General features: G+C 40.3%; 1 protein-coding gene across 4 annotated transcripts in view; it reads left to right on the forward strand.

The window, feature by feature from the left end:
- LOC100670605 (acyl-coenzyme A thioesterase 1) overlaps positions 1-17,766 on the forward strand; it is a 47,919-nt gene extending 30,153 nt beyond the window's left edge. The window contains exons 2-4 of one of the 4 annotated variants that reach the window (XM_064292719.1): positions 7,107-7,716; positions 14,345-14,547; positions 16,734-17,766. In XM_064292719.1, the coding sequence (XP_064148789.1) occupies positions 7,131-7,716; positions 14,345-14,547; positions 16,734-17,318 (1,374 nt within the window). In that variant the 5' untranslated portion in view covers positions 7,107-7,130 and the 3' untranslated portion in view covers positions 17,319-17,766. Of the gene's footprint in view, positions 1-7,106; positions 7,717-8,888; positions 9,606-12,472; positions 13,675-14,344; positions 14,548-16,733 lie in introns of those variants that run through there. The other 3 variants (XM_064292721.1, XM_023546351.2, XM_064292720.1) reach the window with 3 other exon arrangements.
- Positions 17,767-19,045: the final 1,279 nt, after the last annotated feature.

The following is a 19,045-nucleotide window of genomic DNA, read 5'->3' on the forward strand; positions in this document are numbered from 1 at the left end:
AGAACTGCCCCATTGGGTTTCCAAGGAACAGTTGGTGGATTCGAACTGCCATCCTTTTGGTTTGCAGCCATAGCTCTTAACCACTGCACCACCAGGGCCCCGAAAATAATGAGACTTTTTAAAAATTTTAAATACTAAAACCATGTAGATTTTCTGATAGAAATTCTGGACAAAGAAGAAAATTAAAATTACCCATAATATCCCAAAACCTAACAAACAACAGTTTGGGATAGTTTCTGACTAGTCTTTTTTTTTTTTTTTAATGCATTAATATCCTTAAAAAAAATCATATATACTGTTCCATAACCTGCTTTTTCCAATTTCATAAAATTTCCTCATCATATATTCTTTCGCTATATCATTTTTAATGGTTGTATGTCTTTCAGCAGGACCAGATTAAGTCATGTGAGGGACCCTAAACACTGATAATCTGCCGTGCCCCCTCCTCCATTTACGCACACATTTGAATAGGATATGTGAGTTATATATATGTGTGTGTGTGTGTGTGTGTGTGTGTGTGTCTTAGCTATCCATGATGTAACTTCTTTTTAAATATGAGCGATTGAATGCAAAAGTGGTGTATGCCATTTTAGTGGAATGAGATGAACTGGATTATAAAATTTTTAGTGGATGTAGGGTACTAAGACTTTTACTATATACCACATTTTCTACTAAAAGAATATTCCACATATTCTACAACAAAGAAGATGGGTTAGTGAACTTAGTTGTTTCAACAATCAATGCAAAATACTATTGATCTCCCAAAATGAAAAATTTACTTTCACCAATTTTGCTTCAAGCAGCTCATACTTCAGTTTTGATGCTTGTTTCATAATAAATGCTATAATTATAAATGAACAAATGAAAAGATGTCATAAAAGAAAACTTAATGATCAGAAAACAAAGATTACAACAAATTACTATATTTTTAGGTCGATCTTTCATCTCTAACATATAATTAAAAGTATTTCTTTTTATTCCTTGCTCTTAAAAATTCTTCAATGATTTTATCACAATTAAGCAGCTGAACAATACCTACTTCCATACATAATAAGGATAATGAATCAAATCTTGAATCATTGTTATATGCTGAGGGTTTTTTTCTCTTGAGGGGCAAAAACGAGTGTTCTGTTGTGCAGTTTGTGATCATTAAAATTAGGAATATGCTTAAAGCAATTTCAACATCAGGAAATACGCATTGTATTTTATCTTCTGTTATGGAATCATACCAAATCATATGTGCCTACATAAGTAAAATTCGTCTTTCCTGAGTCTGTAAACTGAGTTCTCATGTAAGAATGAAATTGTTGAACTTCTCTGTAAAGGTATGTATTTAAGTCATGGGGATAAGCATGCACTAATTTCTTGGATGCCTTCATGCATTCTTCAGCAGGTATATTCACACTGTTTAAAATATTCACACTCTGTATGAAAGAACTCCATACACTTTCTCCCTTCTTTTCATGCAAGATTTAAGTGTATCAATGATGGCTTAGTATGTGATTATGAGAAATTGATCTCTGACATTCAATGATATTTCTGGAGCACTTCTCCCATTTACTTGTTCCTTTCTAATGCTTCTGTGACTGGGAACTGCTAGATAATCAGCATTTGGCAGTATTTGTTTTATTGTGTTTTCAAAATCTTCTCAAGTTTTATAAATACCCTGTTAATTACTAGTATAGATCTGTGCATGTCTTTAAATTTACTTCTGAATCTTGGAGAGCTTGTCAGATGAAAATGCTGCAATATATTATTCCACATAACCAACATACATACTCTAGTGTTTGTATTTTGTTGATGATGTTTTCAGCTTCTCTTTTGGTATCTCCTTTTTGTGGCTTGTCTTCAGCAATATTTTCTAAGGCATCTAGAATCTCAGTGTATGATTCCAAAATTGCACTGGTTACTACCATATGCACTTCCCAACGTATATTAGAAAGACATTTTAACACTCGATCGTTGTTTCAAGAACTGCCCATTGATGAGCAGAGGTGGCAAAAAATGTATAGAGTAACTGAACAGTAGGAAAAAAACCACCTGTTTCCAGACAGCTGTTTACTGTGCTACTTCCTACAAGATTAAGTGAATGTCCAGAACATAGCATGAAAATGGCAGATTCATTACATTCTAAAATTTCCTGTTGCATGCCTTTATAATGCCCTGACATATTGGCAGCATTGTCATAGGACTGGCCTCTGCGCTTAGAGAAGTCAGTTTTTCAAACTTCACATAAATAGCGAAGTATTTGAGCTGCAATTTCTTCACCAGTATGACTTTTTAAGTTAGTAAATGTGATAAATCACTCAACAGGTTTTCCATCTATTGGAGGTGCATATCTCAAAACAGTACTTAGCTGATCTGTATGAGAAAGATCAGAAGTGGAATCTACAGACAAACTGAAATATTGAGCTATACTTTTTTTTATTGAAAATAGTTTATCAAACTTTATCACTTATTAAATTTATTAATTCTTCAAACATTGTCTTAGACATATACGATGGGTTGCCCTTTCCTCTGTTACCATATTTTGAGATGTGACCTGCTAAAAATGGATCAAACTGAAAAACAAGTTCAAATAAACCCCCAAAATTTCCATTTTGTGGGGACTCAAACACTTCATTTCTTCCTTGAAAAGATAGTCCAGGTTCAGCGATTGTTATAATGATAGCGACAACATGTTGCAAAATGGTCTTCCAACACTGACGCTATTCATTAGTTTGTGTTTCCAGTTCATGAGTTAAGCCAAAACCGTATCTTCGGTTTAAATACGATGACATGCAATCTCTGTGAATTGAACTGTTTTCATGTTTATCAGTCATATTTGAGTTGCGCCAATCCCTAAATCCATCTATAACAAATTGAGGATTAAATATTTAGGACTGAATAGTTTTCAAACAAAACAATATACAGAGCCAACTGATGGAGAACACAGTAGCCACTCCCTCTTATAATTTTCACCATTAGCTTTGCACCCTAGAAATATATTCTGGCTATTGAACCTTGTTTATTCACCATCCAGAAATTTTTGACATGAAGTTTCAGATGGTCCACTGTGATGATGACAATCACTTTGGCCTTCTTTCAATCCAGTAACATACATTATTAAAAGAAAAATTATTCCACAAAGTAGAATCTGTATTTCTGTAATTTATGGGGTCTGCAGATGCAACAATTTCAGATTCTAAAATAGCTTCACTTTCTACACCATTATCCATTTTTTCACTACAGCAAGTAATGGATGCAGAATTTGGAACAAATTCTGTTACATTTGTAGTGCTATTAGTAATTTCAGTCCTAGCGGTACTAGTACAACGATTTGCACCCATTTAAACTCAAACGTTCAACAGATAAATTCTCTTCTGATTCATCATGTTTTAAAAAGGAAGTTACTTTTGGAATTGTTTTTAGGGATACACAAAGCCTTTTTTTTTTAATGTTCTGCAAGTTTTCACTTTTGCATTCCACTTAGTTGCCATTTCATTTTACTTGGATATAAAATTGTCACTTTTTAAATTTGGTTCTACCATAGGAAATTGAATAATTGAAAGTAAATAAAATTTATAAAATTCATACTGGAATTCGGATCTTGTCTTAGTCACCTAGTGCTGCTATAAGAGAAATACCACAAGTGGATAGCTTTAACAAAGAGAAGTTTATTCTCTCACTGTCCAGTAGGCTAGAAGTCCAAATTCAGGAAGGCCTTCTCTCTCTGTCGGCTCTGGAAGAAGGTCCTTGTCATTAGCCTCCTCTTGGTCTGGGAGTATCTCAGCACAGGAACCTCAGGTCCAAAGGACGTGCTCTGCTCCCAGTGCTGCTTTCTTGGTGGTATGAGGTCCCCGTGTCTCTCTGCTCACTTCTCTCTATCTCAAAGAGATTGGCTTAAGATACATCATCAGTATAACTGCCACTAATCCATCTCATTTCATCATAGTGATAGGATGTGCAACACATATGGAAATCACATAAAATAGACAATCACAGAATACTGGGACTCTTGGCCCAGTTAAGTTGACAGATATTTTGGGGGCACACAATTCAATCCATGACAGATATTAACACAAAAATTTATATTTGAAAATTAGTAAGTAAAAAAAATGATTTGGAACATGTCATCTTGTTCTTTAGGTCTGAGACAGACAAAAGAAATAGTACTTACAAGGCAGTTGGAAGTAATTTCATTCGTTTTATGATGTTTTTTGACAGGCCTTTCAGAGACCTCCACGAGTGTTTTTCATCTTGAAATAATACTTAAAAACTTGTGAGCTCACTTTCGGTCCTTTGATGCTGAGTCTTCGCAGTTCATTACATCACTGCTAATACCTGACGGGTGAGAGCAATCCCATGATGCAAATACCAGGGTATGCTCAATCTGAAGATGCGTTTTGGTTTACTTTGTGCGGGACCAGATACCTCATGAGTCTTGTGATAATAGTGGCACTGGTGTGTTCTTATGTGGCCGACAAGAAAGAACTAAATGTGAGGTTATACCCAATCGGCTTAAAACGAAAAAGAAAATATAATTGTTATCGTATACAAAATTTATAAAATAGTATTAATTTCATTTAGTGCCCTGCCAGTTGCTTTCCACTGAGGTGCTTGCTTTTCTGTATGTCTTGGCATTTATGGATCTTTGTTTAGGACAACTGGTGCGCCTGTTTTGTTCATGCCCTAAGCATGTGCTTACCTTACTTATTGGGTAATTTGTCCCTGTCTTTTTTTCCAGTATATTACTGTACATTAATCTAACCAAATTTCTATTGCTAGTTTCAAATTCTTCCTCTATTAAAACTGTATAATAAGCATCCGTATAGCCAAATATTTACACACATTCATGAATATTTATTTAGAAGAAATTCCTGGAAATGTAATTGTGAGTTAAAGAGAATGTATCTTTTAAATATTTTTATATAGATTGCTCTCTGAAGAGATCATATGGTCATACCACTTTACACATCTACCAACAACATATGAGTATCTCTCTTCCAGATCTTAACATAAGGCATCTTCATGTGAGAAAATTTAAAGCATAATGGTTCAGAGTACAAGTTCTGAACTCCGTGGCGAAGGTGTGAATCTCGGCACTTCCACTTTCTAGCTGTGTAATCTTCAGCAAATGAATTAACCTCTCTGGGCCTTAATTTGCTCATAGGGTTCTTGTAAGGATTAAAAGTTAATTATCAACAAAATGGAAAATAACAAGTGTTGGTGAGGATGTGGAGAAACGGGAACCCTCATACGATGAATATAAAATTATGCAGCCACTATGGAAAACATTTGGCAGTCCATTGAAAAGTTAGAATTACCATATGACCCAGAAAGTCTACTCCTAGGTATATATCCAAAAGAACTGAAAGCAGCGACTCAGATACCTGTACACCAATCTCCATTGCAGCATTATTCACAATAGCCAAAGGGTGGAAACAACCCAACTGTCCATGACAGCTGAATGAATAAACAAAGTGTGGTATATATACATACAATGGAAACCCTGGTGGTGTAGTGGTTAAGAAAAAAAGGTCGGCAGTTCAAACTCACCAGGTGCTCCTTGGAAACTGTATGGGGCAGTTCTTTTCCATCTAGAGGGTCGCTATGTGTCGGAATCAACTTGATAGCAACGGATTTTTTTTTTAATACATACAATGGAGTGTTATTCAGCCATAAAGAGAAATGAAGTTCTGATACATGCTACAGTATGAATGAGCCTTGAAAACATGATGCTAAGTGAAATAAGACAGACACAAAAGGACTAATGTAGTATTACTCCACTTACATGAAATATCTAGAATAGACAGATGCACAGAGGTAGAATTAGTGGTTACCAGGGGCTGGAGGTGGAGGGGGAACTGTGAAGTTATCACCTAGTGGGTACAGAATTTGCTTGGGGTGATGAAAGATTTTGGAAACAGTGGTGATGGTTGTCAAAAAAAATTAGCTGTTATTATTTACCTTCTTTAGTTCCTGAGACTCTGGCCCAAAATGTTCTGTAAAGTGCCCCACAAAACTAGAACAGAAGTAACTGAGCTACAGGGAGCTGCCTGATTAATGACCAGTTGGCCTGAGGGGATTGGGAACTGGGTAAAAGGTCTTGGCTGGGAAGCTCTTAATCATGAGTATTGGAAGCAGAGGCAAACACAGGTTTTCTGGGGCCTGAACTTTATACAATTTGCAGGTTTTACTAATAAAAGGGGTACAAAATTATGAAAGTAGAATCAGCTACAAGGCCTTGGAAGAAGCCTGAAGCTTCAGCTTCGTGAAAGCTCCACCACTGGTTGGAGGGAATAGTTTATGAAAAAGTGGAAAAGGGGCAACTCCAGGAGAAGAAGGAGATAACGTGCCTAATGTGTGCCTAAATGGAGCAAAATGAGAAACTACTATAACAAAATAATAACTGTATTACTTCATTTGGCTATTTTTATGCCTGTAAGGAAGGAAGCTCAGAGGTCACAGCTATTAAGACATCAGGACCTTTAGATGTGGGACTGATGTGGAAGAGGTTGTTGTCCTGTGCCATCGAGTCGATTCCCGCTCATAGCGATCCTAAAGGACAGAGTACAACTGCCCCATAGGGTTTCCAAGGAGCACCTGGTGGATTCGAACTGTCCACCTTCTGGTTAGCAGCTTGAGCTCTTAACCACTTCGCCACCAGGGCTCCGATGTGGAGAACAGGCATATGTGTAATTAACACACAGACAAGCAAAACACCATGGTTCCCATTTTAAAACAAAAGGCCTATGATTAATAACTGGTGTGAGTTATTCAACAAAGTGATAAGGCTACACTCCTTTTAGCCGGCAAGGTGCCAGGTTCCCTGAGAGACAGCCCTAGCCCGGTCCACTCTTCACGGCCCACGGTACCGAGAGGTAGAACTTGGAAGTTTCTTTCAGACGTAGAAGTTTTCAATACAGGAGGCTTTAGGCAAGTTCATGTGTGTCTGTTTTTGCTCATACTTTCTGCTGTCAAGGGTAGACTCCCGACTGGTAGGATTCTGACCTTCACAGCTCAGCTGAGCCGGCTCCTCCTCCCCTGTGTGTTCCGGGCGCTCAGCCTGCAGATGGGGAGCCCGCCACTAGAGGCTCCTTAACCAGTTCTAACTTTCTCCACAGCCAAAGTGTGAACTCCAGCACAAAATGACAGCCTCAGCCCCCGCTGTCCTGCGAGCGTCCTGGTTCTGCCGACTGGGATCGAAGAGTTGGGTGCGGTCGCCAAGGCCTCTACAGCTGAGGACGGGTGGCCCTCTCTCTTTGACCCCGGTTCGGATGGCGGCGACTGTGATCCTGGAGCCCGCGGGTCGCTGCTCCTGGGACGAGCCCGCGAACATCGTGGTGCGTGGGCTGGCCCCGGTGCAGAAGGTCACGCTTCGCTCGTCCCTGCGCGATGAGAAGGGCACGCTCTTCCAGGCCCACGCGCGCTACTGCGCAGACCGCGGCGGCGAGCTGGACCTGACGCGCGCGCCCGCGCTGGGCGGCAGCTTCGCGGGCCTCGAGCCCATGGGACTCATCTGGGCCTTGGAGCCTGAGAAGCCGTTTTGGCGGCTGGTGAAGCGGGACGTGCAGACGCCCTTCGCGGTGGAGCTGGAGGTGCTCGAGGGCCACGAGCCCGAGCCACAAAAGGTCCTGGGCCGGGCGGTGCACGAGCGCTACTTCCTGCGGCCAGGAGTGCGGAGGGAGCCGGTGCGCGCGGGCCGGCTGCGCGCCACGCTCTTCCTGCCGCCCGGTGAGTGACTTGCTTCCTTAATTGTTTCCGATTTAGCTCTCGCCTCGCGTACACTAGACAGAGAAGGATGTAGCTCCCAACATTCCAGAACTCAATGGGGTTGTAAAAAGAGACTTGAGGTGCCAGGGAGACAGGAATGGAATGTGAGACTTGTTGGGGAGGTGGCTCTGCTGCTTCAAAACTTTCTGAGGAGTCCTTTAGAGTCCAGTCATCAGTTAGACATAGTAGGAAAGGGAAGAAACAGATATGAAAGAACATATTGCAACACCTAACCGACAAAGAATTAGCATCAGAAATACAAATATACATTTAAACTCATCAACACCAGTGAGTAAAAACAATCCGACAAAATAAGTAAATATATAAATAGGCTCTCCTAGAAGAGGAACCACCAATGGCCAATGAAATAATGCTTATCTTTATTAGTAATCCGGGAAATGCAAAGTAAAACTACAAGATACCATTTCACACTCTGAAAAGTGGCACAAATTTACAAGTCCAACAATACCAATTGTTGACAAGCTTGTGGAGGAAAAGGAACTCACATACACTGCTGGAAGGAGTATGATTACTCATCCCTTCTGGGAAACAAATTTGTCTTTACTTAGAAAGTTGAATATATCATTCACTTCTGGTATGTGTGCACCAGGAGACATTCATGAATGTTCACTGAAGCATTGTTTGTAACAGCAAATATAACTGGAAACAGCCCAAAGGTCCATCAACAATAGAGTTGATGAACAAATTGAGGTATGTTTACACAATGAGATACATTGCAGTGCAAAAGAGATTCTACAAGAATCAGCGTGGGTGAATCTCCGAAAGTGTTGAGTGAAACAAATTCCAGAGGAACACATTCAGTATCATTCCATTTAGATAAAATTTCAAAAGTAGACAAAATAAACAAAATATTGTTTAAGGTACACATAGAAATGGTGATACTACAGTCAAGAGAATGAAACACACAGAATCCAGGATAGCGGAGAGGTAAGGAAATTCACTGGGGAACAACCACTCAGGGGGCTTCAGTGGTGTTAGTACCAAACTGTTTATTAAATGGAGAGTTGGGTATACAGTGTTTGCTTTATTATTATTCTTTAAATCTTATATACATGTTAGATGCAATTTTTTTTTAATGGAAATGGTTAAAAAAAATCCGATAGTCTCAGAAAATTTCCAGTTGCTAGCCTGAGGCCTGCCTCCTTTCAAATTTATATAAACCTTAGTACTACCTTGGGTTTTGGAAAAGGAGGTTGAAAAGTTGACAAATTAACTTTTAAAAAAAACATTAAAAATTGAAACAGTGTTTCATTTTGTTGTGCATAGGGTCACCATGAGTCGGAACCAACTGGACGGCACCTAACAACAACATAAATGGTATAACAAAAAAATTATAGGAGGGTTCATAGTGACATGTCTCCTTCCCACATTAGATGTCTTAGGCTTGGTTCTCTAGAGAAGCAACACCAGTAACGCATATAAATATACAGAGAGAGCTTTATATCAAGGAAACAGCTCACATGATTGTAGGGGTTGGAACGTCCCAAGTCCTTGCATCAGGATAGAGGCCTTTACCAATTCACAGAGCTGCAGAAACCTGGTGAACCCAAGTCGAGCAGGTCGGAGAACAGGGATCCAGCTCACAGGTTGTGAAGGTCGAGGAATCCCCAAGGTCAGCAGGCAAGATCGCAAGGTTTCTCCTGAGTCTCTTAGCTGCAGGGGCTGGCGAACCCAAGATAGGCAGGTCGGGGAGCAGGACTCTTGCTTGCAGGCCATGAAGATCAGCAAATCACAGGATGGACAGGTAAGCTGCTAGCTCAAGTCCCAAGAACCAGAGGTCAGACAGGAGACAGCTGCTGGATCCAGAACAAGCCAAAAACCTTTGCAAGGTGAGCAGGAAGGAAGTAGGCTGCAGAAGGCAGGGACATGAAGGCTGAGGGGGCGGTGAGCTGCCACAGGCCCTGCCCCCGCCGGTACCACTCAGGAGATTCCATCATGGGGGTGATCACATATCAAATTTCAACAGGAAAGTGATCACAACGTTATACAGCTGCCAAAACACTGAGAATCATGGCCCAGCCAAGTTGACACACAATCTTAACCAACACATTAGACTCTTAATTTCCCATCACATATAGACAAAACTACCATTTAGTTTCTTGTATGCCTTTCCCATGTGTTACTCTATTTTATAATCCCTTCTCTTACTAGGGTCACTCTGCAGTGTTGTCGTTGTTAGGTACTCTTGATTTGGTTCTGACTCCTAGTGACCCAGTGTACATCAGAACGAAACACTGGTTCTGCACCATGCTCACAGTCGTTGTTATGCTTGAGCCCATTGTCGCAGCCACTTTGTCAATCCATCTCATTGACGGTTTTCCTCTTCTTCGCTGATCCTGTACTTTACCAAGCATGATGTCCTTCTACAGGGACTGATTCCTCCTCATAACATGTCCAATGTATGTAAGATGTAGTCTCCCTTCCTTACTTTTAAGGAGCATTGTGGTTGTACTTCTTCCAAGACAGATTTGTTTGTTTTATTTGGCAGTCCATGGTATATTCAGTATTCTTCACCAACACCACAGTTGAAAGGTGTCAGTTCTTCTTGGTCTTCCTTATTCACTGTCCACCTTTTGCATGCATATGCTGCGACTGAAAATACCATGGCTTGGGTCAGGCGCACCTTAGTTTTCAAGGTGACATCTTTGCTTTTCAACACTTTAAAGAGGTCTTTCACAGATTTGCCCAATGCAATGTGTCTTTTGATTTCTTGACTGCTGCTTCCATGGCTGTTGATTGTGGATCCAAGTAAAATGAAATCCTTGACAACTTCAGTCTTTTCTCCGTTTATCATGATGTTGCTTATTGGTCCAGTTATGAGGGTTTTTATTTTCTTTATGTTGAGGTGTAATCCATATTGAAGGCTGCGGTCTTTGATCTTCATCAGTAAATGCTTCAAGTCCTCTTCACTTTCAGCAAACAAGGTTGTGTCATATGCATAATGTAGGTTGTTAATGAGTCTTCCTCCAATATTGATACCCCATTCTTCTTCATACAGTCCAGCTTCTCAGATTATTTGCTCAGCATACGGATCGAATACGTATGGTAAAAGGATACAACCCTGACGCACACCTTTCCTGAGTTTAAAACAATCAGTATCCCTTTGTTCTGTCCAAACAACTGCCTCTTGATCTATGTAAAGGTTCCTCATGAGCACAATTAATTGTTCTGGAATTCCCATTCTTCGCAATGTTATCCATAATTTGTTATGATCCACATAGTCGAATGTCTTTGCATAGTCAGTAAAACACAGGTAAACATCCTTCTGGTATTCTCTGCTTTCAACCAGGATCCATCTGACATCAGCAATGATATCCCTGGTTGCACGTCCTCTTCTGAAACCAGCCTGAATTTCTGGCATTTCCCTGTCGATATACTGCTGCAGCCGTTTTTGAATGATCTTCAGCAAAATTTTGCTTACGTGTGATATTAATGATATTGTTCTATAACTTCCACATTCGGTTGCATCACCTTCCTTGGGAATAGGCATAAATATGGATCTCTTTCAGTCAGTTGGCCAGGAAGCTGTCTTCCATATTTCTTGGCATAGACGAGTGAGCACTTCCAGCACTGCATCTGTTTGTTGAAACATCTCAATTGATATTCCATCAATTCCTGGAGCCTTGTTTTTCGCTAATGCCTTCAGAGCAGCTTGGACTTCTTCCTTCAGTACCATCGGTTCCTGCTCATATGCCACCTCTTGAAATGGTTGAATATTGACTAATTCTTTTTGGTATAATGACTCTGTTTATTCCTTCCATCTTCTTTTGGTGCTTCCTGCATCGTTTACTATTTTCCCCATAGAATCCTTCAGTAATGCAACTCGAGGCTTGAGTTTTTTCTTCAGTTCTTTCAGCCTGAGAAACGCCAAGTGTCTTCTTCCCTTTTGGTTTTCCATCTCCAGCTCTTTGCACATGTCATTATAATACTTTGTCTTCCTGAGCTGCCCTTTGAAATCTTCAGTTCTTTTACTTCGTCATTTCTTCCATTTCCTTTAGCTGTTTGACGTTCGAGAGCAAGTTTCAGATTCTCCTCTGACATCCATCTTGGTCTTTTCTTTCTTTCCTGTCTTTTCAATGACCGCTTGCTTTCTTCATGGGTGATGTCCTTGATGTCATTCCACAACTCGTCTGGTCTTCGGTCACTAGTGTTCAATGCGTCAAATCTATTTTTCAGATGGTCTCTAAATTCAGGTGGGATATACTCAAGGTCGTATTTTGACTCTCGTGGACTTGCTCTGATTTTCTTCAGTTTCAGCTTGAACTTGCATATGAGCAATTGATGGTCTGTTCCACAGTCGGCCCTTGGCCTTGTTCTGACTGATGATATTGAGCTTTCCCATCGTCTCTTTCCACAGATGTAGTCAATTTGATCTCTGTGTGTTCCATCTGGCGAGGTCCATGTGTATAGTAGCCGTTTATGTTGGTGAAAGAAGGTATTTGCAATGAAGAAGTCGCTGGTCTTGCAAAATTCTATCATTCGATCCCCGGGATTGTATCTATCACCAAGGCCATATTTTCCAACTTCTGATCCTCCTTCTTTGTTTCCAACTTTCGCATTCCAATCACCAGTAATTATCAATGCATCTTGATTGCATGTTCGATCAATTTCAGACTGCAGCAGCTGATAAAAATCTATTTCTTCATCTTTGGCCCTAGTGGTTGGTGCGTAAACTTGAATAATAGTCATATTAACTAGTCTTCCTTGTAGGCATATGGATATTATTCTATCACTGACAGCGTTGTACTTCAGGATAGATCTTGAAATGTTCTTTTTGACCATGAATGCGACACCATTCCTCTTCAAGTTGTCATTCCCAGCATAGTAGACTATATGATTGTCCAATTCAAAATGGACAGTCACTGATGCCTAGGATATCGATGTTTATGTTTTCCATTTCATTTTTGACAATTTCCAATTTTCCTAGATTCATACTTCATACATTCTAGGTTCTGATTATTAATGGATGTTTGCAGCTGTTTCTTCTCATTTTGAGTCATGACATCAGCAAATGAAGGTCCCGAAAGCTTTACTCCATCCACATCATTAAGGTCGACTCTATTTTGGGGAGGCAGCTCTTCCCCAATCATCTTTTGAGTGCCTTCCAACCTGGGGGGTCATCTTCCAGCACTATATCAGACAGTGTTCTGCTGCTATTCATAAGGTTTTCACTGGCTAATGGTTTTCAGAAGTAGACTGCTGGGTCCTTCTTCCCAGTCTGTTTTAGTCTGGAAGCTCAGCTGAAACCTGTCTTCCATGGGTGACCCTGCTGGTATCTGAATACTGGTGGCACAGCTTCCAGCATCACAGCAACACGCAAGCCCCCACAGTATCATATAAATGGAATCATGCAGAATGAGTATGTAGCTTTTTGAGTCTGGGTTCCTTCATTTACCACAATTCAATAGCGGATTCATTATGTTGTTACATGTATCAGTACTTTCTTATTACTTCTCAGTAGTAGTACTCCCTTGTATGATACACTACCAGGATTTTTCTAGTCTTTGGAAATTATGAATAAAATCATTATAAACATTTGCATACAAATTTTCGTGTGAACACAAGTTTTCATTTCTCTTAGGTATATACCTAGGAGCCAATTTCTGGGTAATACAATAAATATATATTTAACTTGCAAGAAACTGCTTGTCTTAGTCATCTAGTGCTGCTATAACAGATATACCACAAGTGGATATCTTTAACAAACAGAGGTTTATTCTGTCACAGTCTAGTATGCTGGAAGTCCAAATGCAGGGCATCAGCTCCAGCGGAAGGCTTTCTCCATTGGCTCTGGAGGAGGGTCCTTGTCATCAATCTTCCCCTGGTCTAGGAGCTTCTCATGCACACGGTCCCTGGGTCCAAAGGACATGCCCTGCTGCCAGCACTGCTTTCTTGGTGGTATGAGGTCCCAATGTCTCTCTGCTTGCTTCTCTCTTTTATCTCTTGTAAGATTAAACGTACTGTAGACCACACCCCAGGGAAACTCCCTTTATATTGGATCAGGGATGTGACCTAAGGGTGTTACATCCCACCCTAATCCTCATTAATGACAGGCAGAGATTACAATTTACAACACAGAGGAAAATTACATCAATCACAAAATGGAGGACAATCATACAATACTGGGACTCATGGCCTACTAAGTTGACACATATTTTGGGGGGACACAATTCAATCCATAACACTGCCAAAGTGTTTTCCAAAGCAGCTGTATCATTTTGCATTCTTACCAGCAATATATGAGGGTTTGAGTTGCTCTACATTCTCACTAGCATTTGACTTTGTTTTTTGTGGGAGGGAGCAATGATTTGTTTGTAAATTATTTGCAATTACAAAAGTAGTACATGTTTTTTGTAAAAATCTGTGGGGCTTTGATACTCTGGGTGTAAACCGGGAATGTGGATTTATACAAAGCCACTCTTTGGATGCTTAAAGACCAGAGTCCTTTCAGCATTTTTGATTGTCAACAGAAAACTTGGACATCACTAGGTAGGCAACAACATGGCTTTTGATACCACTGCAAAGAGTTTCAGGAATAGTTTAGTTTTGTGTTTTGCTTCTTTCCAAGGACCTGGGCCTTTTCCTGGAGTTGTAGACATTTCTGAAGTTGGAGCTGGCCTTCCAGAGTACCGAGCTAGTCTGCTGGCTGGGAAGGGTTTTGCTGTGATGGCTCTAGCTTATTACAACTATGAAGACCTTCCCAAGAGCATAGAGATCCTACACCTGGAGTACTTTGAAGAAGCCGTGAACTACCTGCTCAATCGCCCTGAGGTTGGTTCTTCTCTAAGCTTTATGAGCTACGTATCAGGTCGGCTCCTCATTAATGCTCTTGGTTCTCACAGAACTTGGCTCATTCTTGCCAACTACTCCCAACACCCATCACACGCTATCTTTTATAGACACTTCTCATAGACAGTTTCTGTGACATTATATATTTCCTGCTGGTAAAGCTGTTCCGAGTTGTATTGTTGTTATTAGGTGCTGTTGAATCGATTTTCAACTCATAGCGACCCCATGTGACAGAGCAGAACTGCCCTGTAGGGTCTTCTAGGCTGTAATCTTTATGGAAGGAGATCACCAGGTCTTGTCTCCCTTGGAATCGCTGGTGGGTTTGAACTGCTGACCTTTCAGTTAGCAGCCGAGCACTTAACCATTGCACCACCAGGACTACTTTAGTTGGTATTATGGAATTTAAAATTCCAGTATCTTATAGTATTTAATGGAAAGCCTGGTCACGTAGTGGTTAAGAGCTACAGCCGCTAACCAAAAGGTCGGCAGTTTGAATCCACCAGCCGCTCCCTGGAAACCCTATGAGGCAGTTCTACTCTGACCTATAGGGTCGCTATGAGTTGGAATCAACTTGACAGCAACGGGTTTGGTTTTTTGATAGTATTCCATAGTGAGCCCAAACATATTTGAAAACCTTTGGTTTGACACAGGAAGTAAGGTTGGAAGTGGAAGGAAATCACTATCTCCAGAGGTCCCAGTTTAAATTTTTGTGTTTAGCAACCCCCTCCCATTTTGGGTCTTGAACATGTGAGAACACAGAAGTAAGTTTCAAAAGAGTAACTGGGCAATCAAAGACCCTGGATACTAAGAAATATTTTGAGAGTTCTAGGCTCAGGGTATTAGAAACTCAGAAGATAAACCTTCCTTATTTTACAGTTCAGTCAGAGCTGAAAGTGGAAAGAAGCATTGGAACTTTTAAAAGAGGTAATGGGGTATAGTGGAGCCAGGGTGTATATAAAGAGAAGTTAAATTTGAATTTTGATTTTGCCAATTACTAATTCCATAACCTTGGGGCCTCTGTTTCCTTCTTTGAAAAGTTGGGATGATAATAATATTATCTAATTCATAGTACTTTTGTGAGGAGTAAATAGGTGAAGCCAGTCCAGAGAAGCCACAAGGAAAAAAAGATTACTGCCGAGAGGTCAATCAAAAGGCCGTTTGTCACTTGAGACTGTGTTGGCATCTCTTGTCTGGAGGTGAGATGGGAGGGTAGAGAGGGTTAGAAACTGGCAAAACGGTCACAAAAGGAGAGACTGGAAGGAGGGAGCGGGCTGACTCATTAAGGGGAGAGTAAATGGGAGTATGTAGTAAGGTGTATATAAGTTTATATGTGAGAGACTGACTTGATTTGTAAACTTTCACTCAAAGCACAATAAAAATTATTAAAAAGAAAAAAAAGGCCATTTGTTTGTAACACAGAGGTCATTGGTAACTGATGAGAGCAGTCCTTGTGGAACTACCCTGAAGAAGACTGAGTAGAGAATGGAGGACAAGGAAGAGAGCAATAACAGATAACTATTTCACAGATTAGGGCAGTAACTAGAGTAGATGTGGAGTCAAGGAATTATTATTAAAAGAAACAGTACTAGAGTATGTAAGTATACTGATGGGAGTGAGCCAGTGCAGAAGCATGAAATCTAAGCTAGATGAGGAGGGAAGTAACAGCATGAGGGAGGTATTGATAGTGGAAAAATGTTAGACAAGGTCTAAAGAAACAGAAAAATTGCTGAAATGGGTAGCATTAGAGTGACTAAACTGCAGGTATTTAAGATGGTGATCAGAGGGTGGAATGCTTGAAGGTGAGATTTTGGAGATGATGTAGTTATCGTTGATGACTAGGTTTAGGGTATGATAGTGAGAGTGGGTGGCCGAGGTAGAGTACAGAAAAAGGTCATTGGAGGTATGGAGATCAAGGAATTGAGAGTCTAAGGTTATTTATTTGATCTGTCATCCATATGGATATTGAAGTCACCAAGAATAATAATGGAGAAATTGTGGAGAGAAGATAGGGAGTAAGGATAAGTAAATTTCCCAAGCTTGCAAACCTCGGTAAATAGTAGAACCCAGATTCAAACGTAAGGCCACCTGACTTCAAGGCTGGCTACTCTCTACCACATTACAGCGTTCATGGATTTACTCTCCTTCTCTTGCCTCTGTCCCTTTCTCAGGTAAAGGGTCCAGGACTTGGACTACTTGGAATTTCTAAAGGTGGCGACCTTTGCCTCTCTATGGCCTCATTCCTGAAGGGGATCACGGCTGCCACCATAATTAATGGCTGTGTGGCCAATATTGGGGGAGTCTTACAATATAAGGACGAGACCCTGCCCCCCTTGAGCATCAACCGAAATCGAATCAAGGTGACCGAAGATGGCCTTGTAGACATTGTGGATGTCCTCAACTGCCCTTTGGAAGGACCTGATCAGAAGAGCTTCATTCCTGTGGAAAGGGCTGAGTGCACCTTCCTGTTCCTTGTTGGTTTGGATGACCACAACTGGAAGAGTGAGTTCTATGCTAATGAGGCCTCTAACCGCTTACAGGCCCATGGTAAGGAAAAGCCCCAGATCGTCTTTTACCCAGGGGCTGGGCACTGTATTGAGCCTCCTTATTTCCCCATGTGCCGGGCTTCCATGCACAGCTTGTTGGGTAGTCCTGTCATCTGGGGTGGAGAGCCCAGGGCTCATGCCGTGGCCCAGGTGGATGCTTGGAACCAACTCCGGACTTTCTTCCACAAACACTTAGGTGATAAAGAGTAATTGCTTATTGAAAGTTTGGTGAGCTAAACTCTAATATATGCTATAAACATCAGTTAATATTTGTTCACTTGAATGTATTATAACAACATTTTCGGGTTTTTATTCCTTTTTCTTTAAATACTAATATGATTATAAAGAGTTTGCATACAAATAAGCAATATCAGGAGTGAAAGGGGAACCATAAGACATTATAGAGGTTAAACATTAGAGCATGAGAGATAAAGCTGACACCTCCTTCATTGCTTTGTTTACTGCGACAACCATCACCTGTTTCCCAAAAGTAACCTTTGTGATGATCTTGATGTATATTCTTTCAGATGTTATATTTTAACATGCATGTATGTACTAATAAAAAAAAGTTTTGTTGCAACAATATCACAGAAAAAGCATTATTGATTTTACAAAACAAGTAAGTGGTGGGAAAAAGGCATTTTCTTTTACCTGACAGAAACCCTATGCCACAGCAACACATGGACTGACAAAGGTTTTAGTCCAGAAAGGAAAAGAGTGGTTGGGGAAGGAAATAATGCTTCCAGGGTACCAATTTTGTGCCAATCACTTAATCCTCACAACAGTTGTCTAAGGCAAGTAAAAGAATATATGTAAACAAAAGCTCTCATCCACAACATTTTTAAGACAAAAATAATCACTTGAGTCAGTGATTGCTATTAATAGCCCTTTAGCTAACAAGAGAAGATAAAGACAAAATCAATCTAAAACTCTTATGCTTAAAGAAAATTCAAATATTTATATATTTGGCATTATAAACCAGCAAGGTTATTTCACGTAATTAATTAGCATGGCTTACATATTGAAAGGGTCTCTTCATGGTACAAATGGTTAAGGCACTTGCTGCTAACCAAAAGGTTGGAGGTGTGAGTCTACCTAGAGGCACCTTGGAAGAAAGGCCTGGTGATACACTGCAAAAAATCAGCCATTATGAACCCCATGGAGCATAGATCTACTCTGACACATACAGGGTCATCGTGAGTCAGAATCAACTCAAACGCAACAAGTTGTTTTTTAGATACTGACAGTTACATTCCAAGGGTGTAACATGAAACTTCAGGAATCTAGGTGTCTTCAGGAAAATATTTACAAATAACATTTTCAAACATATTTATGATTATAGAAAAAGAAAGGGAGGGCTGTGAAAATATAAATATAGCAACCAGGTCTTATTTTCCTTAATGTGGACTCTGATTTTTATTACTTATATCTCCAATCCTCCTGTTTTATCGTGAAGTTTATCACTGAAGTTTTATCAGTAAAGTTGCCACATTACTGGGAATCCTGCCTTGGATTTAGATAGCATCTAAAGAAATAAAATGTCATCTTAAAAAAGCTCTTTACTAAGGCTACTAAGAGGCCTGGGGTCTTTGGTTCTGCTTCCACCTAGTACCCAATGCCGTCGAGTTCTGCTTAGTCAGGACTGAAACAGAAGAAAATTCAGAACTAAAAGAAACAAAAGTCTAAAAAAGAATAGAAAAAAGACTGTGTTTTCTACATGAAGAACATGTGACGCTATACTTTTCAGTCTCCACAAACATCTGTGGGCTCAGGAATGTGAAAGTGGGCATGTGTTTTTTTCCCTTTGCACTACTGATTCGTGCTTTCTGCACCCGCAGGTGAGAAAAAACAGACTGGTTTAAGACTCTCCAAGGTAATTTCTTGACTATTTATCATGTTGTAATCCTATACATCCTCTGAGATCCTGGGGCAGTTAA

The sequence above is a fragment of the Loxodonta africana genome, chromosome 10, assembly GCF_030014295.1.
Source record: "Loxodonta africana isolate mLoxAfr1 chromosome 10, mLoxAfr1.hap2, whole genome shotgun sequence".
In the NCBI taxonomy this organism is placed as follows: Eukaryota; Metazoa; Chordata; class Mammalia; order Proboscidea; family Elephantidae; genus Loxodonta; species Loxodonta africana.